General features: G+C 41.4%; 2 protein-coding genes across 2 annotated transcripts in view; one reads left to right on the top strand and one right to left on the bottom strand.

Annotated features, from left to right (window-relative positions):
- Positions 1 to 17,553, bottom strand: part of LOC129475258 (uncharacterized) — a 55,595-nt gene extending 38,042 nt beyond the window's left edge. Inside the window, exons 1-3 of the mRNA XM_055267413.1 lie at positions 17,313 to 17,553; positions 16,881 to 17,160; positions 13,507 to 13,610 (exon numbers count right to left, since the gene is read on the bottom strand). Of these exons, the coding sequence (XP_055123388.1) occupies positions 13,507 to 13,610; positions 16,881 to 17,160; positions 17,313 to 17,553 (625 nt within the window). The remainder of the gene's footprint in view (positions 1 to 13,506; positions 13,611 to 16,880; positions 17,161 to 17,312) is intronic.
- On the top strand, positions 49 to 25,983 carry FAM9C (family with sequence similarity 9 member C). Its single transcript, XM_055268510.2, has 9 exons — positions 49 to 103; positions 16,910 to 17,189; positions 17,873 to 18,001; positions 18,485 to 18,605; positions 18,784 to 18,815; positions 21,207 to 21,321; positions 22,465 to 22,564; positions 24,170 to 24,257; positions 24,588 to 25,983. Exons 3-8 carry the CDS (start codon positions 17,911 to 17,913, stop codon positions 24,230 to 24,232), a joined length of 522 nt encoding a protein of 173 aa, XP_055124485.1. The 5' UTR covers positions 49 to 103; positions 16,910 to 17,189; positions 17,873 to 17,910; the 3' UTR covers positions 24,233 to 24,257; positions 24,588 to 25,983.
- The last annotated feature ends 1,825 nt before the right edge of the window (positions 25,984 to 27,808 follow it).

Genomic DNA, 27,808 nt, shown 5'->3' with positions numbered 1-27,808 from the left:
GCACAAGTTCGCTTTCTCTTTGCCTGCTGCTGTCCATTTTAGATGTGACTTGCTCCTCCTTGCCTTCCACCATGATTGTGAGGCCTCCCAGCCACATGGAACTGTAAGTCCATTAAACCTCTTTCTTTTGTAAATTTCCCAGTCTCAGGTATGTCTTTATCAGCAGCATGAAAACAGACTAATACATATATTTTCCCTCTTAAGACAAAATCACATAGACACACTGTACTATCAAACACAAGTTATTGCCTTAATTATTTAGTTAATATCCTCAGATAACAATAAACACTAAGTTTATTCTCTTAGCATAACCTTAAGGGTCACACAATTAGGCATAACATTATTCAATTTTATTTTAGAGTTTGGACTTTAACATCCTGTACCTTATAATGGTATTGTTGGAATTGTCTGAAATTAGCTGATGTTTACGGAACTCTGCCAGAACTTGATTTTATTTCTCCCCTATATGCAGAGAAACATCTGAGCTATCACTTATGCTTGTATAGGGAACATTGACTCTAATTACTTGAGTATTGTATTTCCAGCTTAAATGTCTATATAGTAGTGGCAAACATTTTGCTAGTGTAATGCTTTGGTAATCAGCCAAAAGAAATTTAGGTCAATCAAATGGAAGAGAAGCTCAACAGACGTTTCTAGGCTGTCATCTCCTTTTATGAAACCAAATCTATAAATTTGGAGAGATCTATTTGGGATTTAGTTCCAGCCCCCTAGATCATTACTGACTCAATTCCATGACTTGTGTAAAGCCTTTTTCACCTTTCATCATCTCTACTTCTCCATCCCAAAGTAGTCAGTGTTATACTTGATCAACAATGGCCTACTTTTTTTAAGTACTAGAAGATTCTTAAGGTCAAGTCTTGAAGTTGGAAGTGCTCTATTTTTACAGCTATCTTTATGTTCTCACCTATCCATTTGTCATCATCAAGGAATAATAAGTTCCACATAAGCAAATTTTCCAGAAATTTCTGTCAATTTTTGCCTCTTTCACTGTGCCTGTGTTTGCATATTCCTCTTGCTCTTGCAAATTGCTTCTAATCAGGCGCTTCCTATTTGCAGTGGCCTGAGTAATCAGATAATCAATCTTTTTGGAATTATTCATAGAATAAGAGCAATCAAGGTCAGAGTCAAGGCCAAGTCCCAGTCAGCTTGGAGAGTGCCCAAGCTATTTTATACACACACACACACACACACACACACATACATATAAATTTACAGACTGGATCTTGCTGTGTTGCTCAGGCTGGTCTCGAATTCCTGGGCTCAAGCAATCCTCCCACTTCAACCTCCCAAAGTGCTGAAATTACAGGTGTGAGCCACTATGCCTGGCCACTATTTTACTATAATGTATAAAATCTCAAAGTTAGACACTGTACTCAGGGAAATCATCCAAGTGGCCTGGCCATTTCAATATCAGTAAATCATCTGTTTCATTCTGCAAATATTTATGGACCCAAGATCATGGTTTAACTTAGTCAGACTCACAAGACTGTCTCACTCTATCAGCTCAGGCTAGCCGACCTCTTGACCCTTTCCTTGGGTGACTAAGTTTTCTGTCTGAGGCTCAAGATATGACCTTTCAGCCTCAGATAAAAACTGCTTTCTCCCCTCACCACAAAGCACATGTCAAGATTTTATCTTCATCCTTCCCTAGGAAAGCAAATGCAATGACACCGTGCAGGATGCATATTTGGGAAGGGAGTCTCCTGGGTGGGTAAGACAGAAGGTAAGGATGCTGAAGGATTTGCAATGGAGAACGTGGGTTTAGGGTATGAGGTCACAGTTCCACACTTCAGTGTGCATCAGATCCCTTGGGATCTGATAATAAAAATTCAGTTTCCTGGGCCCCACTTTTAGAAATTCAGATTCAGAAGGTCTAGGGTTGAAACAGAAAACTGCCATTTTAATTCACAGTCTGGGGAATGCCAATACAAGAGGTCCAAGGACTGCTCTGGGAATCGGGTTTCAAGTGGCAGTACTGTTCACAGAGGGCACAGAGTACACAAATCAAAAGCAGACAGTGATTGGGCCACCCTTGCAAGGGGGTAAGAAGCCCTTGCTCTGATTCTGAGCAGTATTTGTAAGAAAGCCAGAATAATTTGCTTGCTAAAAAGAAAAACATCAAAGATGAAATTAAGAAGCCTGTAAATATGAAGTATTGTAACCTCATTAACGAGAAAATGGCAACAAAGAGAGCTATCAGATTCACTTCCAGATTTGAAATGACACCAGAGAGGGTCTGTGTGTCATCTGGGAGATGGGGTTGAAAACAAAGTACCCAACAACGGCAGAGGGTTTGGAAGTCTTTAACGCATTAATAGTACAAAAGACAAATTTGAACGGAGAATGGGATCCCTTTGATACGGGGCACATTCAGTTTAATATGGTTACTTTAGGTCAAGAGATTCTTAGCTCAGAAATAATTCTCAAACGGCATGTCTTTTTGGGGGATCCCTCACCCATCTCCCAGCATCAGTGGCCACTGTCTTCAGAGGGTTTAAAGTCCTTCCAGGACCCACACAGCTGCCATTTCAAAGGCAGAGCCCCCATAATCCAGATGTCCCCTGCTCCTCCCACCTTCACCCCATTCAAATTCCTGTCTTTTAAGAACTGCTCTATCAGAGAAACAGCATTTGATAAATGTCCCCATGCTACGTGCCAACTCCCAAAAATGTGAAAAGCAAGTAACTTATTAATCCAAAGAAATGGCCTTTGATGGTCATTTTAAATTTTATGGAAGCGGCCTCTTCTTCCCGACCCTCAAATTGTCCTGCCTACATAATGTTTACACTGTCTGGCAAGATAAAGAAGGCTAGTTCTAGCTAACAATCACCAACATCAATTGTTTACTCTGCACTAGGCCCTATTCTAAACCCATTAGTGTACTAACTTATTTAATCCTCATATAACCCTAGGAGAGGCATATGATTGTTGTCCGGGATTTACAGACGAGGAAACTGAGGTGAGGCAAGTGTCCATAACTTGCCTTACAAAGGTTAGCATGGGATGCTCATAAGGAGTGGAGTTGGAATCTAAGTCCAGGTGGTGTGGCTGGAGTTCCAGCTGTTAGTCACACCATCTACTATCTTTAAGATTGAAAGTAGCTGTGGACTTTTCTAAATCAATTACATCTACATTTTTTCTATTCCGAAGAGAATTATGATGTGCCAATTTTTCTAGACAGCTTTGATTACTCCTCTTAAACGTAGAAAAGAATCACTTTGATGTTCTACTGCCAATTTGCACAACCTCTTTGCTACCACCAGCCCAACATCATCTCCAAAGTGATCCTTACATATTCCTGCTCCATTCTGGATGGTCCAACCCAATACTCAGCCTCAAAATAAAGGTTCTGAGGGTTACTCTGCCCAGTCTCAAGCTAAGTTCCAGTTATGTTTCTCAGGCTAAAGAAAGGTCAGACCCACTGGTAATTATGTATTGTTAATTGGATCCCTGCTGGTGTTCCTCTAGTTCCAGCCAGGCTCAGCCTTCCCCTAGGCCCTTTCTCACTGTGTACATTGGTGCCCATGAGGCTGTAATAAGGGAAACCTGCCTTTAAGCATCAGCCCCGAAAGCAGCAAGGCTGGGATACGGTTGCACTCAAGCAGATGGCCTAAACAAGGAGCTGTTGGCCATGGGGAGGGTGGAAGCCTTCCCCAGATAATGCAGCCTCAACCTTCAATTTGGCTAATGCTCATCCAGATGACCAGGAAGAAAAAAATCATGATGGTATGTGCAGAATGGCTTGACACTAGTAAGGCTGATTAAGAGTTCAGTCTAGGCCGGGCGCAGTGGCTCACGCTTGTAATCCCAGCACTTTGGGAGGCCGAGGCGGGCGAATCACGAGGTCAGGAGATCGAGACCACGGTGAAACCCCATCTCTACTAAAAATACAAAAAAATTAGCCGGGCGTGGTGGCGGGCGCCTGTAGTCCCAGCTACTCGGAGAGGCTGAGGCAGGAGAATGGCGTGAACCCGGGAGGCGGAGCTTGCAGTGAGCCGAGATTGCGCCACTGCACTCCAGCCTGGGCGACAGAGCGAGACTCCGTCTCAAAAAAAAAAAAAAAAAAAAAAAAAAAAAAGAGTTCAGTCTAACCACTCAAAACTTAGTATGTCCCCAGAACAGTCAAAAGCAGTTAGTCAAGAGCATGAATAATATTCTACTTCCCCTATCCTCAGCTCCTAATCTTTCCAGGGTAAGATGCTCTGCAGGCTCAACCTTGAGAACAGATTTAAAATCAATACCACTGATGTGTTAAAACAATGTTTTTTGCACTTTTGATTTCAGATACTTGAATATACCCAAAAGTGGTCAAGATAATATGAGGCCCCAGTACTTACCACCCAATCCAACAGCCATCAGTCCTTGGCCAATTCTGCCCTATCCACACCCATATCCTCCACCACTCCCTACCAGATATCTTATTATTTCATTGGAAAATATGTTAGTATGTATCTCTAAAACAGTCGTTCTTAACTGGTGGTGAAGTTGCTCCCCTGGGGACATTTGACAATGTCTGGGGACATGTTTGATTGTCACAACTGTGGAAGGGGTGCTATTGGCATCTAGTGGGTAGAAGCCAGGGATGCTGCTCAATATTCTATAATGCACAGACACCCCCAGCCCCAACAAAGAACTGTCTCCAAATGTCAGTAGCGCTGAGATTGAGAAATCCTGCTCTAAAAGATAGACACTTTCTAAAAATACAACTACAATGCCATTATCATACACGAAAATAACAAATACTATTATATTTTAATAAAGCATGAAGTGCCCAGGACAGGAATTAGGCATTTCATGCTTATGGTTTTTATTTGAAAGCTAAAAGGATCTCCATGGGCATATGTATTAAGACCTCAAAGGAGCATTCGACAATTAACTCACATGGTGTCAGTGAACTCGAGTCCTCAAGCTACTTTGAGAATATCAATTATGATTCTCATTTTCAGATAAAGCCAGTGAAAGAAGGAGTTCCCCCCTTTAATGTTACTTTGAGTCCCCTCCTCTATCAACCCCACTTCTGTTCATGGGATTTTTTAAATATATAAAAGGTTACAGTGGAGGAAGAAATCAGAAATCACCCGGCTCCACATTCAGCTTTCAGATGAGTAATCTAGGTCCAGAAGGCTTCCCTACTTTTCCAAAGAACACACAGCTGGTTTTAAAAATAAAAATAATACAAATAAAGGCATTTTTTCATTCAAAAATACAGGATCTTATTTCCATTGAGGCCAATGGGTAATGCACGTGGTAAGACCCAGGATTGAGCAGGAGGGACCCCACTGGCTGGATGAATGATTTGTGGTGGTAAGCAGTGGTTTGATGGACAGGACAATATGAGAGAAGGAGGGTCCTGAAATCCAAGAAGAAAAGTTAAGTCTTCATTCTGATGATTAATACAGCGCTCTCCAATGTTGCTGAGAAAGCAGTGGGAATGACCAGGTTAGGGTTTGGAGAGAGAAGGGTTAGAAAAAAAAAGTCACGTCAAAAAGTTAACAAGATAGGGAGGAATTATCCCCACTACATAGTGGACTATTGTGCACACGCTGTCCTACGTGGAAAAGCATCTGGGAACCTGCACGCACTAGGTGATCATGAGGTATTCTTGTTATTGCTGAGAATCTTTAAAAACAGTAATGCTGGGAGCCAATGCAGAGAGGTTAGATGAGGTTACAAAATGCTGATCTGCTGCTTTTGAGGAGGTGCCAATAAAGAAAGGCAGAAATAAATGATAACATCATTTCAGAAACAGAAGTGGAGACCTCAGGGTGATGTTCAGTTCTCGTTTCTCCTCTTGAATGTTTTTGAGTTGTTTGGGCTATGAGGCATTGAACTCTCTATTTGGAGACAATTCGCCGTTGTGCAGGTGTTGATAGATTTTCCAAAGGGGAAGCTAAAGGACCTCAGACAATTCCCTCTCCCAGAGTTTTCTGTGGGTGGGGTTTGAGCACATGACCTAGGCTCATCCAATGAGAAAGTTGCACCTAGGGCTTTGTGTGTTGAGGGAGACAGGTGTGAGACTCTTGGCAGTAGTGGAGTCAGGAGCCCAGAGGTGTGGGGAGGCCCAGGAGTGGTGGTCCCAGCAGTGTGGCCTTAACCAGAGCACAGTGTGAATTGTTTTGTCCTTGGTCATCAGGCCTGCCCCTGGTTCCTGTTTGTTTTCTGTGTCTGACCTTTCACTTTTCTAATGATTATATGAACTACCTATGTCCTTGCAATCAATTCCTTTTTTTGATTGGGTTATCCAGAGTTGGACTCTATGTTCTATAAATGATTCTGACAGCCTGTGTCATTGCAGAAAGATCATCCGATGGACATGTAGAATGGCTTGAGTTCTGAAGAAAAATAATATAGGGCAAAGGCTTGCATGGTATCAGTAATACTAGTAACAAGGTTTATTATTCTACATCTACATGCCAAATCAGCAAATTCACAGGTTTTCTAAATAGCGATCTTAAGAATTTATCTTGTCTTCTCTATTTTCCTGAAATCATCAAGCCCATCTTCACAAATCAAAGTTCAGTGTGTATATGAACAATGTCACACAATCAAGGATGAGGATGAAATCTGGTAGTAATCATCACATGCAGTTTGCCACTGAGTGCTATAAATACAAAATGTCTGCTAATCTGCTCACAGTCTATAAAAGAAAAAGGGAGAGAGAAAGAGAGAGAGGGAATGTGTGCACGTAAAGTCTCTATTCTAGACTATAACAGTAACACCTCTGTTAACACAAGTGCCTTCCTTCATAAACACTAGGATTGGCTTTCATGCCCTATGAGTGAAAATATATACTGGGACAATTTTAGAGAGGGCAATAATTGAGAAACAGATCACAAGATTTTTAAATAACTGGATCTAGTTGATTCAGTTATTTTATTTCTAGGCATTTTCACAACTGCACAATGATATAAAAATACAATGTTTATATCAGCCACAGGGGAAAAAAGCTAGAATCAACATAAATAGCCATCAAGAAGGAACTGGTTAAAATATAATATCTCCATACAATGGAATACTGTGTAACCACGAAATGAGGAAGATGTATGTCTAATAATAGACAGGGATGTCCAAAGTACATCATTAGGTTAGGAAAAAAGGCAAGTGCAGATGTATATTATTATCCTATTTTTTGAAAACAGAAATATTAGTTAATATGCCTCCACTCACAGGGTTGCTCAGGAGCAAATCAACCGATTTCAGTTATATTTTTCTAAGTACAGTATAGTAAACAATATTCTGAAAGCTTACATAAGGTAATGTTAACATCCTTCTGAAGAATGAAACTGAGAAGGGGTAAACTGTCATTTCTTTATCCTAAGCTCATATAATTTTTAGAATTATAAAAAAAATTTTAAATGCTGTGATTGTACTAAGTAGAAAACATTGATTTGAGCCTTCAGGCTACTCAGGAAGCTCTTTCAAACGGGTAATTGTTACTCATGGTGTGATGAACGGATTATACTGATTTAGAGTGATATTGATTTGAAATACATTATGATTCTGATTTTATGGGACTAAACTATAACTTCCTGATTTTTATGACGTTTTAAGATTATCTTGGTAATTTCCATGGTGAATACTAATGGCCAAAGATTATCTGTGTCTCAGTTCCTTTTGTGTTGAGGAACCAATATGGATTCAAAGTTCAAATGTGTATGTGAATCCTGACCCACTTGAAATCTGAACAGAATAAACTGGTGATTCAGAGATGGTTCAATATTAAACACTGATAGTGTCTAACTAGTAATCAATTATTTTAAAACATAAAGAGGACAGCAAACTTCTATGAATAAAGCACCTTTAAAGAAAACATTTCTGGCATGGCCTTACATAAATACAGAAAATCTTCTTAACTAAAATATCATTAGGGGCCGGGCACAGTGGGTGGCTCATGCCTGTAATCTCAGCACTTTGGTAGGCTGAGGTGGGCGGATCCCTTGAGACCAGGAGTTCAAGAACAGCCTGGCCAACATGACAAACCCCATCTGTACTAAAAACACAAAAAATTAGCTGGGTGTACTGGCGTGCGCCTGTCGTCCCAGCTACTCGGGAGATTGAGGCACGAGAATCGCTTGAACTCGGGAGGCAGAGTTGCAGTAAGCCAAAATGGCGCCACTACATTCCAGTCTGAGCCACAGAGTGAGATTCTGTCTCAAAAATGAAATACAATACAATACAATAAAATCTCATTAGGGACCTGTTAATGACTACCTATATCACTAAACTGTTGAGGGATATTTAGCAAGACATGAGGGGTGTGACCACCATAATGACTGCAGGTGCTCCATTTCAGCTCAAGGACTTTTAGGTGATATCACCGGTTTCAGAGTGAGCTGGCCCTCCCACTGTAGTACTGGGGTTACACACCTTTTACCTGAAGTTACAACAACTAGAGAGCTCTGTCTTCCCCTTGAGGCCACCTGTGTGACCTCGCACCCCAGATCTGTTCTCAGAGGTGTACAGCTCTTGATAGTCAACCTAGACAGGAATGATCAGGCCTAAGAAAATGCTTCTCTTACAGGAGATTCAGGAGTGACAGATTACAGAAGTGCCATTACCCTAAATAACACATCTTGGCTCCAAGGCAGTAGCACTTCAAATTCTCTATGGATGCCTCTTGAATTTAAAATCAGACAATGTGGTCACCATATCCAAATGTTTTTTAAAGAAAACCTTTAAGGTACTCCAGGCCTAAAGCCCTCACATTCTAAGGAGGCTTCAGAGACTCCTGCCTTCTTCAAGGTTCTAATTTTCAATTGTTGTGACTGAAGGCCAAAACCATTCATGTCTAGAATGGCTGCATGGGTCTTGACCCAAAGTTCAGATCAGTGAGCCAATTTCATAGTTTCTATAGCAGTGGAATTCACACAAAGTGATCTTGAGAGCCCCTCTAGTCAGCGAGTTTTCTAATCCTTCCATAGATGCACCCACCCCCGCCCCACCCCCGACATTCTGCTCTGAAAGACATAATCACAACCTACTGTGACCCTCTGAGTTAGCTTAGCAAGCTCATCCCAGAAAAAAGCTATCCCTCTTGGACATTACTTGGAAGAATTTTCAACCATGCCAGTGCCAAAGTTGTGAGCAGGTGGCACTGACATGCTGAGTATTCTGGGAGTCGGCTTTGGCCTTGAAGGAAGATTACAGGGGCCACATGGGTCCTGTGCCACAATTTAGAAAGGAGTGTGGCGGATGTGTCAGGATGAACAGGGAAGAATAGGGTGGGGAAAGTCAATTATAGCACCAGTAAGAGGGACCTTTTTATGTTCAAACGAGGTTAATGGGAGGAATTTTGATGCCAAGATATTTTTAAATATTCGTTGAAAAATCAGTACGAATCTCTTTTTTTCCCCAAAAACTATTGTTCCACCAACTTTGTGGGTAGCCAATTACAATCTTAAAAAAATGCCCAAGTATCGCGAATCTTTTCTGGTTTCTCTATAATTAGTCGCTAGGATCAACAAAGAAGAATTTAGGAAGCTTAATTTAATTTTCAGCAGGAATCTTAATAGAATAACAACAACAAAAAAAATAACAGGGGTGGGGAGCAGAGACAACACAATAGAAAGAGTGCTTTGACCCCTCAGCATCAAACAATAAAGCAAACGAAGGCGCTTGGAGCTGGTCTGGCCCTGGCAGACAGCCATTTTTGTCTTTGAAGCTCTCAGTGATCTTGTTGAAATACATCTTCAAAAACAGGAAATTGTATGATTTTGATTTTCTGGCAACCTCGCCCCTTCTTGTGAACTGCCAACCAGATCATGAGCTATTAACTTTGATTTACACTAAAATAGGATGGAGGCAGAAAGAAAAGTATTTCCTTCTCACTTAAATCTCAAGATTTTCAGAAGCAGTTATAAAGCTAAGTCATTTCTGCTCATTAATGTGCCCAACAAACATTCCTGAAATGAGGCCTGTATAAAGGATGGAAGCGCATTTAGCTTTAGTTTTGCTTTGCAGCTAGAATGGGGAGGAAAATTCACGTTGATGAGAATAGAAAGTGGTGACACTTTGCATGAAAGTTGTATACATAGCTCTTAAAATTCAGTAGGTGATGATGCATACACTAGGTAATTAGTAATTCCGGTAGACACTTCTGCTTTGTCAGAACAGGAAAGCAAATGAACATAGAAATGTGATGGAATGCCTGTTTCTCCATCTTTATATCAAGGGAGTTGACCCAGAACAGTGGTTGACAAACCTTCTCAAAAGGGCCTGATAGTAAATATTTTTTACTTTGCTAGGCAGGCGGTTTCTGTTACAACTACTCAACTCTGCCACTGTAGTGTAAAAGCAGCCATAGACAATAGAGAAAAAAAATGGGCATGGCTGCGTTTCAATAAAACTTTATTTACAAGCATAGGCAGCTACGTAGATTTGGCCCAGGGGTCATAGTTTGTTGACCCCTGGTCTAGATGATTACACTTCATTCTCTCTGTGAAAGTATAATTTTGAGAGACAGAAGAGAAGAAAAAACACCAGCTTGTTCTTTCTCTCCCTGTGACCACCAATTCCTTTTCCTCAACTTATATTCTAAAATGTCCTGGCCCTGGAGGGAGGAACCCTCTCTCTCCCTCTCTGCCTTTATATCTTTTTTTTTTTTTTTTTTTCGAGACGGAGTTTTGTTCTTGTTGTCCAGACTGGAGTGCAATGGCACAATCTTGGCTCAATGCAACCTCCGCCTCCTGGGTTCAAGCGATTCTCCTGCCCCAGGATCCTGAGTAGCTGGGATTACAGGCGCATCCCACCATGCCTGGCTAATTTTGTATTTTTAGTAGAGACGGGGTTTCTCCATGTTAGGCTGGTCTGGAACTCCCAATCTCAGGTGATCCGCCTGGCTCAGCCTCCCAAAGTGCTGGGATTACAGGCATGAGCCACTGCGCCCAGCCTCCGCCTTCATATCTTTTATCCACTGCAATCTGGTTTCTCCCTACGTCACACTTCAGAAACTACCAGGCAAAGACCTTGGGTACCCTCGTGATGGTCAAATCTTGTGGTGGCCATCCAAGCCTCAACCTTCTTCATCCCTCTGAGCTCTTTGAATTCACTGACCTCTCCACAACTCTAAAATCTCTGTCCTCTTCTGTCCCTGGACTCAGCTCTCCAGCTTGTCCTCCTATCTCTTCAGTCTGTAGTGCTGGCTCCTTCTCCTTTATCGCTGCCAGATTCAGCTTTAGCCCTTTCCAGTCCCAATGTCCGTGAGACCCATTGACCATCTCCTCTCTCATGGTATTTACTTGACATTGCTAGCCTAACTGCACCTTCATCTGCCCATGTCCCTGAGCTGAGAGTCTTGGAGTCATCTTTAACCCCTCATTTTTGACCTGCAAACTGGTATGTTCCCATGTCATCAATTCCCTCACCCCTCCCCCACACCTTGAGTCAGTCCCTTGTCATCAATTGGTTGTAAAATGTCCTCAGTTACCAGTCTCCCTCCCCTGAAGGACCCAGATAGTCACTTAGATGTTGAAACAAAGTTCTCTTAAAAAACTGAAATCGGAAGCTAATTAATGGTCGGGCGTGGTGGCTCATGCCTGTAATCCCAACACTTTGGGAGGCTGAGGCGGGGAGATCACTTGAGGTCAGGAGTTTGAGACCAGCCTGGCCAACATGGTGAAACCCTGTTTCTAATAAAAATACAAAAATTAGCCGGGTGCGGTGGCACATGCCTGTAATCCCAGCTACTTGAGAGGGTGAGGCATGAGAATTGCTTCAACCTGGGAGGCAGAGGTTGCAGTGAGCTAAGATCGTGCCACTGCACTACAGCCTGGGTGACAGAATGACATTCTGCCTCAAAAAAGAAAAAAAAAAAAGAAAACTAATTAATAAAAAAGCTATTTGAAAAGAGTGAGGCAGTGGAATGTAGAGAGGTGACATCTAGGGCCACTGCATGACATTGATAAGCTATAGATGCATTTTTCTTCGTGAAGCCCTTCCTCTGCTAAAAAAAAAAATTATATATATAAAATAATACCTTAAAAAATTATATTTTGTGACTCTGTTAGTATAAAGATAATATAATCCATACTGAATTATATTAATATTTTCCCTTGTTATTTTTAAGAGAAATTGAAGTAATTTTGTGGTCCCTCAACTCTGTGCCTAAAGGAGAAGTCAGTCCTGTAGATATTGGTCAGATGCTGATAAAAGCACAAAAATTCTTTTTAGGAAATCTAATAATGTCAAATATTTCCCATGTTAAGATGTTTATCTTTCTTTTAAAGAAAAATATAATGTCTACCAACAAGATTAAAAATGTTGATGTGAGTATCGGAATTATAATTATCCATATAATATAATATTTGGTGGCACTATTAGATACCAAAATAAGGATGAGAAAATAAATATTGATATGCTCTATTTGTACTTTAATAATAAAGTGAAAGTCAGCTATTACTCTTTTGGTTACCACTACAGAACATATAGATCTCAAATAAAAACACTATAGATCTTCCATTCTATAAATCTCTTGAATATGTTGCATCTTATTCCGACTCATTTGATTACTTCATTGGTTCATCCAGCAAGCATTTATTAAGCACAAACCTTATGCCAGGAATTGTGCTAGGTCTGGCAATACTCTGTGTAAGTATGGTACCTTCTATTATAACTGTGACATTTACTGCTATATTAATAGGCCTATTGTTAGATCATTCATAAGTTGCCATTCCTACACAGTTGCCTCAATTATCCATGACAACAAAGATAAGCCATAAGCCATGGTTGCAATAATGTGAAAGTGATTGGAACTTCACCTTAAAAGGTATTTTGTGGATCCTTAGTGGGGTGGAGGAGGGTGGGATTACAAGGAAAGGGTACTGGTATGTCTTGTTAATGATTAGGCTTGTATGGCACATCAATTCCATTCTGCAAGAGCAGGAAAGATGAACAATGTGTTAGGCTTGAGTTTCTCAAACAAGGGGTTTTGAGAATCATAGGGCATTATTAACTTCATATTAAGGCAACCTATTAAGGATCTGAGGCAACTCCTTGTCTTGGGCTTGTTGTTAAAGGTTCAAACTCTTAATTAAATGCATGACCTTGTATAATGAGTTTAGTTTTCAAATTTAGAATCTCTCTCCTCTCCCAGATTGCTGGGAGGAACATATGGCCATGTATATAACATGCCTGGCACAAAGGGAACACTCGTTGAATGTCAGCTCTTCATTTGCTGGAGCCAATCCAACATATAACATCAACAGTTGACTCAGATGTACTCTGGGATAAATTGTTGTGCAGTTGTCTGTCTTATTCGGGGCATGGGCACAGAGTGCACAAAGGAGATTACTCTGGCTAAGAAAACCCTAGCTAATCAAACAGTTACCATAGACCACAGTGTGTCAATCTCAACACTGTTGGCATTGGGAGCCAGATAATTCTTTGTGGTGGCGCTATCCTATGCATTGGATGTTTAGTAGCATCCCTGGCTTCTACCCACAAGATGCCAGTAGCACCCCCATCCCCAGCTATAAAAACCAAAAATACCTCCAGACATTGCCAACTGTCTCCTGGTTGGGGGGTAAATCGCCTCCAGTTGAGAACACCAACTTAGATGATAACCTTCAGTCCTGGAGACCTGGTAGCTTGTCCTGAGAATCAAAGGAAAGAAGGTGAGTGAAAATGAAATTACCTGGTGGCTTGCAAAGTCCAAACCCTGGAATTCTCAGTGCTGCCTGCACTTTTCTATCATCTGGGGAGATTTCACCGTCCTGAGGCCCAGGCTAAACTCCAACACAGTTAATCAGAAACTTAGTGGGTAGGATGGAGGCAGCAGTGTGTTTTGAAATTTCCTGAGTGATTCCAGGAGATGCCAGGGTGGGGCCTCTCTGCTCTAAGCTGAGATGTAATTCTCAGGACTGGGTGGTAGACTTTGCCATTTGACGAGAGGGTCTGAGCCTATGTCTCTACACGTATGCACAGCATTAATTCACGTATAGCAAACACAGCATTTGCTGACGGCCCACCATGTGCCAACCATGGCGCTGAGTGCTGGAGAAGCAAAGTTGACAAAGACCTGCCCTTGAAGGAATTATAATCTAATTGGAGAGAGTCTTGAAAAGCCCATTGAGAAGGGCCCTGATAGAGTCTGCACAGAGAAGATCATAGGTGAGGGTATTTGTGCAGAGTACATCAGATAAGCCTTTCTGAAAGACATGAATGTTTTCATTTATTCTTAAACAGCTGGAGCCTAGAATTTGCTGCTTCATTCGAGTATAAACTTTTGCTAAGAGTCTAAGAATTGGAGAAAAGGCTGAAATGTGAATGAATATGAAGCCCTCAAACATCTGGAGGATTATCAGTAGAGAAACTTCCATCTCCTGTGCTACCAGCCCTGTCTGATAAATGAGCAATTTGATTGGCTATTAGAGTGTAAATCACTAATTCAGGCTACAGAGTATGGATGTATATAGTCTTTAACCCAGTGATCACATCTTAGATTTCTAGATGTTTTCAAAATGAACAATTGTTGCTGCCATTTGATGAGAGCGTCTGAGCCTATGTCTCTACATGTATGCACAGCATACATGTTGTTTTCCAACATTTTATTATTAGAAATTACAAATACACAGAAAAGTTGAAAGAATTTCATGGAAAACATTCATGTTCCCACCACCTAGATTCCATCATTGACATTTGGCCATACTGTTGTTGCTTATCACGTATCTAGCCATGTGTTTGTCCCTCTGTCTGTCTATGAATCCAAGGGGTGGATTTCTTTCAGTTAGTTCTTAATGACAGCAATAGAAGAGCAAGGGCTGCTTTGAAAATTGGTGTTATTTCTACATTTGTTATGAAGCATTATCCTTACTTGTCAGTCGATTCACATAGGGTGGAGTAGGGTGTTGGGGGTAGGAGGGGGTTATGCCTCCAGTTATTAGAAACCAATTCTCTAAATTAATGTACTTATTCTAATAACTTGAGAAATCGCGTTTAAATTTGCTTAAACATTTCCTGTGGTCTTTGTAGATAACCTCTAGTGGGAAAAAAAAAAATTGAAGTGACCATGTTTGCCCTAAAGGCTTTGGTTTGTTCACAAAACCTGTTTCTGCAACCCAGAGTTGCTTCAAATAGACTTCCTCCCTTTACAAAGGCTTAATGGTTTGTGTATTGAGTTGTTTCTTTCTGAGAGACATCTCACAAATACTCCAGTTGGGAAAAAGAGATAAATTGCTCCATCCAAAAGTTTAAAAGAATTTCTTCAGGGTTTTGTAACTTGGACACTTGGTGTTCTTAAAAGAATGTCTTTGTGCCTATTTAAAATTGCAGAATCCTTTTCAGTTTGTTTCTAGGCTGTTATGCCAAAGAAGTAGCTCTGTAATCCCCATTTGTCTTCACCTGACATCAAATTCTGCTTTGCGATGGAGAATTGTTCCTTGATTTGACATTCTTTTAAAGAAAAATGAGCCAGCATTGAATTCTTAGCTGAATACCAGTAGTTGGTGTATGTGTGTATGTGTTTCCAATTATAGACAGAACCTGGTATAGTACTTTCAGCTGAAATCTTTGATGAAGCATATGAAAATTACATTGATCCAGATGGGATAGAAAGCTGTAAGACTGGTTGCACAAAGCCCTCCGCAAGATTTGTCTTCTTTCTTAATGTTACACATCTTAAGCTCGAAAGAGAGGGAAACCTGAAGCAATCATGGATTAAAATTGCCCAAGATGTCTCATTGGCTAATTTGGGTACCAAGTAGATTGTGGGGAAATGGGACAGCTGGTGGCATTTAGTGTCAGTAATTAGCGATTCTCTTTAGGTTATAGAGAACTCTTAGACATAAAGGTGAGCTGCCTTGTCAGGGGAAGATGGCTTCCAACCCAGCTGTGGAAATAATCGGGCTGGGCACCATGGCTCACGCCTGTAACCCCAGCACTTTGGGAGGCTGAGGCGGGCGGATCACTTGAGCCCAGGAGTTGCAGACCAGCCTGGGCAACATAGTGAGACCTCATCTCTGCAAAAAATAAACAAAATTGGCCGGGAGCGGTGGCTCATGCCTGTAATCCTAGCACTTTGGGAGGCTGAGGCGGGCAGACTGCCTGAGCTCAGGAGTTCAAGACCAGCCTGGGCAACACAGTGAAACCCTGTCTCTACTAAAAAAAAAAAAAAAAAAAAAAAAAAAAAAAAATCAGCCAGGCGTGGCGGCGTGTGCCTATAGTCCCAGCTACTTGGGAGGCTGAGGCAGGAGAATTGCTTGAACCAGGGAGGCAGAGGTTGCAGTAAACCGAGATCGTGCCACTGCACTCCAGCCTGGGCGACAGAGTGAGACTCTGTCTCTAAAAATAAATAAATAAATAAAATAAAATTAGCTGGGCATGGTGGGACATGCCTGTAGTCCCAGCTACTTGGGAGGCTGTGGTGGGAGGATTCCTTGAGCATGGGAAGTTGAGGCTACAGTGAGCAGTGATTACACCATTGCAGCCCAGCCTGGGTGACAAAGCAAGACCCTGTCAAAAAAAAAAAAAAAAAAGAAAAGAAAGAAAAAAAAAGAAAAATGAAAGAAAAGAAATGACCACATCATGAGAAATCTAGACATAAAGTCTTTCACTTTGTATATCCACTACAGAATCATGCAATGCCCAGTGTGAGGGAATGAAGTAGGACAGGAGAAAATTACCTGCCCCTGCTGGGAGTCAACAATTTTCTTAGATAAAACATAAAAGCACAATCTATTGATAAAAAGGATGCAGCTGGGCGTGTTGGAAGCACACAGGACATGGGAGGGAGCCTGGGCCCCACCCGCAGGGTGATGGCCATTCCACCCAAAGGGGCAGGAGTGGCTGGAATGAGCCTGGGGGCAAGGTCCTAGGCCCCGTTCACTTGGCCTCCATTCCTTACGGCAGGGTCCCCTGGCACTCACCACTCCGGGGTCCTTGCTTCCTTCACCAGGATGAGGAGCTGGAATATCGTGGGGACAGAGGCCTCAGAGAGCCACCCAGTGAGTCCACAGCAGCTATGGACAGTCCCTGAGGGGGAGGGTGTGCCTGCAGGGGGCGTGGCCCCATGCGCCCGCCACCTGCATGCGCACTGAGCCGACCAATCAGCGAGGAGCGCGGGCAGCCAGGCCGGCTGCTGCTCTCGCGAGAACCGAGGATCCAGGCCCTCAGAGGAGCTTCGTGGTGCCAGCCTCTGCAGGTCCTCTGAGGGAACAACATCAGGGCTCCCTCAGGTGAGACGCCCTCGGTGGGGATGCGGGGAAGGCGGGCAAGAGGCCCTTTGGGGAAGAGGGTGTGAAGGGCGGGGCAGCCAGGCTGATCTGTGAGGAAATGGCCCAGGCATTGTCGCCTGGGGCCTGGGTCAGGGCGGGGAGCTGGAGCTGCCTGAGTGGTCCCCAGGACCCAGGAGGGTCCCGGAGGCCTGTGCATGTGTGCGGCGTTTGGGGGAGGGGTTGGGGGGTCAACGTGGGTCCGTCTTGTCTGGCCGCCCATCAGGACGGGATACTTGGGGTCACCAGGGGTCCCCTGGGCATCCAGGCTGGCGAGTGGGCAGTCCCTGCCCCTGTCAGAAACAGGTGCGTACCGGCTCATTCCCATGGAGATGGCTGGGGAGACCCTGTGTCGCCCCGCGGCCCTCCCGACTACACTGGGTCACTGGGGAACCCAGGGGCAGGGCCAGGCTCTGTCCCAAGGGCACTGCAAGAATCCTGCAGAGGCGGCGGAATTCTGCGAGCTCTGCAGCCAGCCCTGGGGAAGCGCTGGACGGGCCAGGACAGGAGGGGATGATGGCATCTTCTCCGCGTCCCCTCCTGCTCCCACAGGAGACTCGGGGCGCCCTTGAACCCGCGATCCTGATGGTTTTCATTTAACACGCCTCGTTTCCTTAGTTTCCTCGGTGTGTCTTTGCACTCACCAGGCTCAGAGGTCGCCTCTAGCTTCCCAGGACAGCCAGCCATGGAGCCCGTGAGCAGGAAGCACAGCAGGAGGGCTGCCAAGGACCAGTCGGAGGTTCAAGTTATGGCCACCCAGGAAATGGAGCTTGCAGGTACACACAGCCCAAGGGGACCTAGAAGAAGGTGCACGCCCGACGGTCTGTCTGCTTTCTGCGCGGGGGGGCACATGGGCAGCCCGAGGACCCCGGCCCCTTCGTGGCTTTGGAGTCCGCCGTGCATGTGCTAAGATGCCCCAGGTTTTCAAAGCGGGCTCAAGGGCCTTAGGCTTCCCGTGGGAGGCTCCCCCTCATAGCAGGGTTACAGATGCTCTCAGAGCAGCTCTTCTCCATGGATGCAGTCCTGACATCCGAGGGGTCTGACCTGTGAACATTGTTTACCGGGACTTGAACCCGAAGGGCTTCCAAAAATGCCTCAGTAAAATGGTCAGGAGCCGGCGATTCCATGTATAGTTGTGCTTTAAAGCTTTAATTGGCAGAGAGCCAAAAAAAAGTCTACAAATAGTACGTTTCTCTACAAAAAATGTCCACAACAGCGTCTTCCTCTAAAAAAGGTTTGTCTTTTTTATTTTAATGCAGGAAAGGATCCAGTAAGTTATGAGCATGAGGAAAGAAAACCTGTTACAGAGACAAAGGAGGGAGATGTAACTGATGAGCATGGGGAAAGAGGATCTTTTGCTGAAACAGACAAACACACGGGGTAAAGTGTTTAAGTCACTTTTGCCTGTCGGATAAGGTCTTTTAGGAAAAGTCAGCTTTGGATCATGTCGTCACTGTTCTGTTCTATGCAGAACATTTCACATAAGACGTTTCTTCCCAACAAACAAGGCATTTTGTGTAGCATTATGTTAAAATTTTGTTGCAACTTTTTGTTACAGGGTTGATACCAAGGAGCCAGAAGATATTGCAGGTATGTTTTACGAGCTATTTGTGGTTTATGAAAATTGTTTTCAACCATACAACTCTTACAGTAGGTTATATGAATTAGTGGATGACAAGACTGTCTTAAATGCCTTCTTCTCATATATAGCATTTAATGTAATCTGTTTGATAATTTTTCTTACTTACCTTTTTAATTGTTGATGTGAAATGTGAGAATGATTTTAATAATGGTGAAGCTAGAGGGGTGACTTTTCTTTCATACACGTGGAAATTTAATTGTTTGGGGGATATTAGAGGACATTGGAGGAGAAACAGCTCTATTCGTTCCTTTCAGTGTACACACATTAAGTCATATATCAGGTTTTTTTTTTTTTAGCTTACTTTAGGTTTGGGGGTACATGTGCAGATTCGTTATATAGATAAATTACATGTCACAGGGGTTTGGTATACAGATTATTTTGTCACCCAGATTATAAGCATCGTACCTGATGGGTGGTTTTCGTTTTTGTTTTTTTTTTTTTTTTTTTTTTTTTTGAGACGGAGTCTTGCTCTGTCCCCCAGGCTGGAGTGCAGTGGCGCAATCTCGGCTCACTGCAAGCTCTGCCTCCTGGGTTCACGCCATTCTCCTGCCTCAGCCTCCTGAGTAGCTGGGACTACAGGCGCCCGCCAACACGCCCGGCTAATTTTTTGTATTTTTAGTAGAGACGGGGTTTCACCGTGTTAGCCAGGATGGTCTCGATCTCCTGACCTCGTGATCCGCCCGCCTCGGCCTCCCAAAGTGCTGGGATTACAGGCTTGAGCCACCGCGCCCGGCCCCTGATGGGTGGTTTTCGATCCTCACCCTCCTCCTACCCTCCAACCTCAAGTAGGCGAGGTGTGTGTTGTTCACCTCTTACTGTCCGTATGTACTCAGAGTTTTTAATATGAGTTTTTCATCTTCCTAATTTAGCTATTGTCACAACTTTCTGATTTTGTTTTCTTTAAAGTACCAGAGAAAATTGAACTCTCTAAAATGATGATTTTCTATTATTATTCCAGTAATAAGCTGTGTAGTAGAAAAGGAAAGACAACTTTTCTACCCAGTGAGAAGCATATAATTGGATCCAAAAACTCATAAACTTTATATTGCCATGTGAAATATTAGTTGCACTGTTATAGGACCATATTTTCAAAAAAGTTTGAGAAAATTTCTGTAGAGATGATGGAGACAATACTCTTATTTTTAAAAAGCTTGCTTTAGTTTTCAGCTCTTCTATAGCGATAATTCATACAAGCAGTATATTTGGAAAGCTTTGCTCTGCTTGGTGGTGACAAAGTGCCAGTTTTGTGAGCTGCCTAATACATTGAGTATTATAGATGGATACTGTATGTAAAAAAATTTGTATTATAGTGCAGCTCTTTTATGATTGCTCAAACCTATTCTTAGCAATTGATGGGAGATCTCTGATGTGAAACCATGTTTAGGAAAGCATTCCTTGCAGTATTACAGTTTTCTGAAACACCGCACTGTGGATAAAAATGTCATATAAAAAGCTCTCAGAAAATATTTCAAACGTGTTTTTGAATGTATTTCTTTATCTATTTAAACCTAAATGTTTATACCCATGGACATTGCTTCTTTTATTAAAATACAGTTAATGCATCAACCACTAGATTGATTAAAAATACTTTCCTTATTTTGTATTATTTCTACCCTTTTGATGGTCTTATTAAATAAGATACTTTTTTGTGCTTTACATAATGAGTTGTGACAGTATTTCACGGAAACATGTCCTTTGAATTGTAGGACATTTTATAAATGTAGAAATTAAAGTCTGTGGCCAGGCGCGGTAGCTCACACCTGTAATCCCAGCACTTTGGGAGGCCGAGGCGGGCGGATCACGAGGTCAGGAGATCAAGACCATCCTGGCTAACACGGTGAAACCCTGTCTCCACTAAAAATACAAAAATTAGCCAGGCGTGGTGGCGGGCGCCTGTAGTGCCAGCTACTCAGGAGGCTGAGGTAGGAGAATGGCGTGAACCCTGGAGGAAGAGCTTGCAGTGAGCCGAGATCATGCCACTGCACTCCAGCCTGGGCGACAGAGCGAGACTCTGTCTCAAAAAAAAAAAAAAAAATTAAAGTCTGTGTTTGTAACCCATTCTGCACACTTAACAAATAGAAACTTTTAATTCACTTTTTTTCATCATCCGTCAATTAAGTGATTTGCTGTTACACCAATTGAAATTGGAATACTAATATTAATACCTGAAAAGTTTTACATAAAGTAAGTAAATCTTGCTTTTTGAAATGATCTTTGCATTTTACATTTTAAATGTCCTTCTGATATTGCTGAACCATCAAGTCCCATATTGGTTTCAATATATGCAAAGAAACTACTTTTCAACATGAACATTTAATGCATATTCATTTACTATCTAGCTGACATTAAAGAGGATCTTGCTGCAAAGAGAAAAAGGATTGAAAAGGTTGCAAAAGCTTGCAGCGAAATAAAGAACAGAATTAAAAATATTTTGAGAACAACACAACTAAAAAGGTATGATTGTTGGCTTTTTTGAATAATGATATTTATATCATTTCTTTATTCATTTGTGCAAATAATTTCCAAAACTATCCTGTACATATTGGCATCTCTAGGGAACAACATATTTTACTTGATTGTTCCCTAAACAGGTAAGTTTCTTTAGTTTTATAACCTCAGTTTAACAGAATTGAGAGATATTACCTAGAAGCCAATGAAGATGACCTCTTTTTGCCTTCCAGATAAAAAGTCTTCCTGTAAAATTAATGTTTATCCATTTCTAGAAATATGGTAGCTGAATATAAGATAAATGTCTTCAACGTTTAGTCTGTAGATTCTTAACAATATTCAATTATGTAGAAAGGGATAACCTTGTGTTGTAAATAAGTTATTTATTTTAGTTAAATTGTTTTCACTATTCCTTTTAGATCATTGTTGTGCCAAAGTGGAGAAATAGTTAAGTATTTCTTTCGGGAAATCTTACGGGATGAATGGCTATGATATTCTTGAACTTCCTTATGAGAACCCATATGTTATTTAGTAAGAAGAAATGAAAAGTAAACTGCTCGGCCGGGCGCGGTGGCTCACGCTTGTAATCCCAGCACTTTGGGAGGCCGAGGTGGGCGGATCACGAGGTCAGGAGATCGAGACCACGGTGAAACCCTGTCTCTACTAAAAATACAAAAAAATTAGCCGGGCATGGTGGCAGGCGCCTGTAGTCCCAGCTACTCGGAGAGGCTGAGGCAGGAGAATGGCGTGAACCCGGGAGGCGGAGCTTGCAGTGAGCCGAGATTGCGCCACTGCACTCCAGCCTGGGCGACAGAGCAAGACTCCGTCTCAAAAAAAAAAAAAAAAGAAAGAAAAGTAAACTGCTCTTGGAGAAAAAGATTGTTTCTGGGAAATTTATAGTGCAGTAAACCCTCCTTTGTCTTCAGCAGGTAAAGAATGTAAGATAGCTGCTCTAGTAGTAGTCAGTTAGGAAGGGATCCTTTCAGAATGACAGTAACTCATTCACCTTTTCCCGAAAAGAAGATTTCAGCTGCTATTACTCCCTTGCTACTTTATAGTATAAACTATGTCAAGTCGGTTTTGGTTTGAATAGGATTAATTTTTCATCTCTCTATGACGTATGACCTTGTTACTTATTATGTGTTACAGGCAGAAACGTGATTATAGAATTTCTCTGAAGTTGCCGAATGTCCTTGAAGAGTTCATCACAGATGAGCAGAAAGATGAGGAAGGAGAAGGAGAAAAGATGGTATCAGGCTTAGCTTTATGATTAACCTATTGTATCAATGTCTCAGATAGTAATAATTCATGCAGAAATCCAGCAAAGAAGGAAGAGAGCATGAGCCCAGAGTCGGGGGCCCATTAGTAGACTCACGGACTAGGGGAGTATAATTGCCATGCAGCATTAGGGGTCCAGCTGAAGTCAGCATCATAGCGATTAAGAAGTTAAAGTGAGCCCAGTTGGCATATTTGTGCAAGAGCAGCTGTACGGTTGGAATTTCCTGGGTTGGGGTGTAGCTGAGCACGTTGATAGAGGGAGAATTGGACAGGGCACAGATGCAGGGATGGGGTTATGATGACTGGCTGTGGAATTTCAGCTGGGACTGAGTTACCTGAGCACATGAGGGTGGGGCATTGGGCAGTGAAAAGTGCTCCATTCAATAGGCATCAGGTCCCGACAGACTCCTGAGCTGTAGTACTGAAGTGAGTGACCTACAGTGGCAGGAAGGTAGTGGCTGTATGTTAGGAAGATGGAGAAACAGCTGAGTGCAGTGATCAAGGGTTGGGACTCCGGAGCCCCACTGCTTGGGATCCAATTCCAGTTTGACCATTGCTAGTTTGGGAACCATGGGCAAATTATTTATCTCTGTGCTAAAGTTTCTTTATATACAAAAGGAGACATGGTGAGAGTACCTACTTCAGAGTTGTTTGGAGGATTAAAGGGTTCCTATGTAATAGGGTTATTTAAATTTTTCAGGATGCAATCTGACCCATGGTTGCTGTTTATCATTGCTATTATTAATATTATGTAGATACTGCGGTCACTGGGAACGACAAAATTTAGGGGATGACTGTGAGTGCCATGTAGAGGAGAGGAGAACACTGTTGTTGGAGATTAGGTCAAGGTGCAGAAAGGCAGTCATTAATGGAAGGTTCATCTATGTACATATTGAAATGACCAAGATTTAATAGGTGTTTAAAATCTTAGTAAGAAAGAATGTTTCTTAGTTAATTTCTGTATAGATCTTACCTATCTGTGGTCAACAAATTATAGGAAGGGTCATCAAATACTCTTCATTTGAAATCAAGAATTAAGACTTATGTGTTGAATATGTATAAGAAAAAATTCTTTACTCCATGACTGATGAAAAAGGTTATTGTTTTAGCATATGAGTGGTGAACACAATTGTTTCAAATTGGTCGTAAACGTCTAAAAGAAAGTGTTCAGAAGTATTGATTTAAAGAGTATTTCTTTAATGCAGAATTATGGTTTTTTTTTTTTTTTTTTGAGATGGAGTCTCGCTCTGTCGCCCAGGCTGGAGTGCAGTGGCACAATCTTGGCTCACTGCAACCTCCGCCTCCTGGGTTCACGCCATTCTCCTGCCTCAGCCTCTTGAGAAGCTGGGACTACAGGCGCCCGCTGCCACCACACCCAGCTAAATTTTTGTGTTTTTAGTAGAGATGGGGTTTCACCATGTTAGCCAGGATGGTCTTGATCTCCTGACCTTGTGATCCTCCCGCCTTGGCCTCCCAAACTGCTGGGATTACACGCTTGAGCCACCGTGCCCGGCCTATGTTTTATAAGTATTAAAATTTACCCAATTTTAATCACTTTTTTGTTTTGTGCTTCTAGAAAATATTTCAAGAGCAACAAAAGAGGTGGCAACAAGATGAGAAAGGAACTGAAAGAGATTGAGCCACCGCACGAGCAATTCACAAAGGTCTGTTCTATTTGGTAACACAATACGTTCTTATAAAATACAACACATGCATAAAAATAGAAGACAGTCTGCTTGTTTCAGAATGTATGGAAAGACATTTTGGTTATACATTTTAAATTACTTACCATTTTTAACTTTGAATGTATTGTTCCAGATTTAACATAATTAGTAAATATATTAACATAAAACAGTATTTTTAGGATTCATGAATAGCTTTGTGGGAGTTATTTAGACCAGGAAAAGGTAAATTGGAAATTTTACCTAGAAATATACATCTTGTGTATAAAAATTGATACCTTATGAACACATTAATGAAGACTTTATTTTCAGTTTTTAGGAGATCAGCGACAAATCTTTAGTGGAAGGCAGAAAGTCTATCAGTCCTTTCTGGATGTCTTTTTTACGTGTGTTGTTTCAAGAGTTTTAGTTAAATAGGAAGTAGGCAAATGTAACTACTGAGTATCTCTTTTGTTTTCTGCTGTAATATAGGAGTGTTTTATGGCGTATTCACTTTCAAAATTATTAGTGACTAGTAATGGTTTTACATGACAATTTGTAATCATAAGAGATGGTTCAGATGTATAACAGAATGGGAAAGCCAGCAGATTATTAACACGTTGTGATTTGTGAATTATCTGCTGTCGTACAGCACATTAGCAAATTGTCATCGGACAATGAGCTCTTCTTCATGTAGATGTGTATTATTTAGGAAACAATGGAATTCCCTTTTGGGAGGTAAGATATTCTTTTTAGTAAACTTGTGAAAAGACACGTTCATATGTCACTCCTCTACACTGACTGAGATGTGTTAAATAAACTGGGAAAAGAGTTTGAAAATAAAATTTTCAAGCAACTTGAGGATTATGTATACACAAAACAGTTATTTATATAGAAGTCACAAGTGGAGAACATATTGCGATAATATTCCCCAGAAACCATTTATTAATTGGTATGAACATAAGACTAGAAAAGTTTTCCTGTCAATGTTAATGCTACATGTTACCACTTAGGTAGGAACTTCGGTATCATCTTGGACTCTTCTGAGTCCATTATCTTTCCCATGCAGTTTTCATGAGGCAAGTTTTACCTCTGCAATGGTCCTTAAATTTCCTTTTTTAAATTGCCACTGAGGCAACCCTAGTTCAAGACCTCATTCTTCCTTGCTCGTACTATTAAACTCTTTTCTGAGTTCTCTCTTCTCTTCTGAGCCACCCTTCATTAATCAGAAATACTATCTTCCTAAAACCTTTCCCTTCCTAAAATGCTTCTAGCCCTTCCCTCTTCCCAGCCTGTCAATGGTATCCACATGTCAGCTCTTAGATATTCAGAGACTCTCCCCTTTACATTACCCCCTCTTAGGCTTGTTTTGCCGCCTTCTGTCTTTCTTCCCGCCTCTCCAGGTTGACAGCCTTCTCTGAACGACCTCTCCATTACTCTCATGCTTTGCTCTTGCTCTTCCCTCACAATGCTTCTAATATCTTTTTTTTCTTGTTTTTGACCAATTGAAATCTTTTGATTTCAATCAAAAAGTGGACATCAGTCTCCATTTTTGGCTACATGTCCGAGTGAGTTGCCCTTCCATAGCAGTTACGTAAGTTTTGTATTAATTTTTTTATTCGTGCATATTTGCTCATGTCACAGGAATATGGAAGAGATTGTGTCTTCATTTTTTTACGTCTTCCTTAGCATTAACATACCACATTTTAGGGAGTAGGAACTGTTGAACTATTTGTTGAGGGAATAGTATATATTTCAAACATAGTTATGTTTTCTCTAACTTGATGAGGTCATGTCACAGACCATTTTATCCCTTCAGTGGAAACGATGTTATGTGGACTATTAGTGATAACAAATGGGTCACTATCTGGTGAAAAACTATGGTATTTCATGATCTAAGACTACCAGTCTTTTTCTGTTTTTGCTCCATCTTGACCATAACATGAGTTCAACAAACCATTTTCTTCAAGCAAAGTACATGATTGTTGGACCTGCTATAATAATATTTCACTAAAATCTGGCATTAAAAATTTTAAGTATTTGGAGCTCCATGTACTGATTACAGTTTTTTTTTTTTTTTTTTTTTTTTGAGACGGAGTCTCGCTCTGTCGCCCAGGCTGGAGTGCAGTGGCGCAATCTCGGCTCACTGCAAGCTCCGCCTCCCGGGTTCACGCCATTCTCCTGCCTCAGCCTCTCCGAGTAGCTGGGACTACAGGCGCCCGCCACCACGCCCGGCTAATTTTTTGTATTTTTAGTAGAGATGGGGTTTCACCGTGGTCTCGATCTCCTGACCTCGTGATCCGCCCGCCTCGGCCTCCCAAAGTGCTGGGATTACAAGCGTGAGCCACCGCGCCCGGCCTGATTACAGTTTTTAAATTTGAAATAAATAACCAGCATCCTTTGAATATTAAAAGCTGTTTCCTTTTGACATTTAATTTACTCTGTTTAAAATGTGAGATGTAAAGTGATGGTTTGTCAGTGAACTAGACTTTTTGTTTTAGAGTATGAGGACTTGGAAGAGTATAATGAAAGCCCTCTTTTTGGTGAAGATAGTCAACTTAAAAAATAAATCGCCGTGTTCCAAAATAATATTGTGGTAATTGTAAGTAGTGCGTATTTTATCTTAAAAACTCAGGATTGATGTAAGCACTGAAATATTTTATTTATAGAAATGTGTATCGCAATTACTTAAATTTATTTTTTTGAAACAGCTGCAGCAAGAGTTGGCACTTATTCAGATGTACCTTCAACCTCTGTTATTCTGATGACTGACAAAAGAACTTGAACCTATGTTATATGATACAAGCATAACTTGAGCTACACTAAACCACGTGACAGTGTTTAGTTAATTCTTGTATAAATTAGTATATCTCTTCTATCATTAGTCTCTTTGTTAAATGCCAGACCACGTTTCTATGATCTGTTGAATGAACCCTAGACAGTTCTGTGAGAAAGCAGCAATTGCACAGTTATATACACAGTCAATTAAATTTTAACATTAAAGATAGTTTAGTTTTAGGTTTGGCCTCTGTGGATCTGTATCAGTTCCAAAAATGTGGAAAGCACGGGCATGGAAAAGTACATTTTTCTCTAATAAAAGAAGACAAACCCTTATTTTATCTGTGCATTCTTTGTATTTACTCATTAAGTTAAAGAAGCAATTCCAATGAAAGCAAGACTTCAAAAAATAGATATACTTTATGGCCTTTCAAAATTATTAAAAGTACCTTAACGTCTGTGTTCTTGAAAAAATTAAACTACTATAAATTATTGAGACAACTGAGCAGGATATATTAATATCAGTGCTGAGCCACCGGCTTGTGGGTATATCATTTCCACAGACATCAAATTGCCATTTAGTTTGTTTTGGTCCACCATTCAACGATATCTCCCCTTAGCATTGATTCAAAGTATTTTATTAACATTTATGTATGCTTACAATTATTTCACATCTGTGGCAAGGTAAATTATGTAGGGTGCTTTGTTTTTCAAGTTCAGTATTTGTGGAGTATGTGGAAGTTTGAGTATACATGCATCTAAAAACTTAAGTGATG

Source organism: Symphalangus syndactylus, chromosome X (genome assembly GCF_028878055.3).
Source record: "Symphalangus syndactylus isolate Jambi chromosome X, NHGRI_mSymSyn1-v2.1_pri, whole genome shotgun sequence".
Classification (NCBI taxonomy): Eukaryota; Metazoa; Chordata; class Mammalia; order Primates; family Hylobatidae; genus Symphalangus; species Symphalangus syndactylus.
The sequence above is the reverse complement of the archived record's forward strand: the minus strand, read 5'-3'. Positions and strand labels throughout refer to the sequence as shown.

What these genes read in the sequence shown, in the direction of transcription:
- FAM9C (XM_055268510.2), top strand. Translation starts at nt 17,911, where the DNA reads ATGGAGCCCGTGAGCAGGAAGCACAGCAGGAGGGCTGCCAAGGACCAG. An exon ending in CCAGGAAATGGAGCTTGCAG is followed by an intron (nt 18,002 to 18,484) that starts GTACACACAGCC and finishes ATTTTAATGCAG; the next exon opens with GAAAGGATCCAGTAAGTTAT. An exon ending in AAGGAGAAGGAGAAAAGATG is followed by an intron (nt 22,565 to 24,169) that starts GTATCAGGCTTA and finishes TTGTGCTTCTAG; the next exon opens with AAAATATTTCAAGAGCAACA.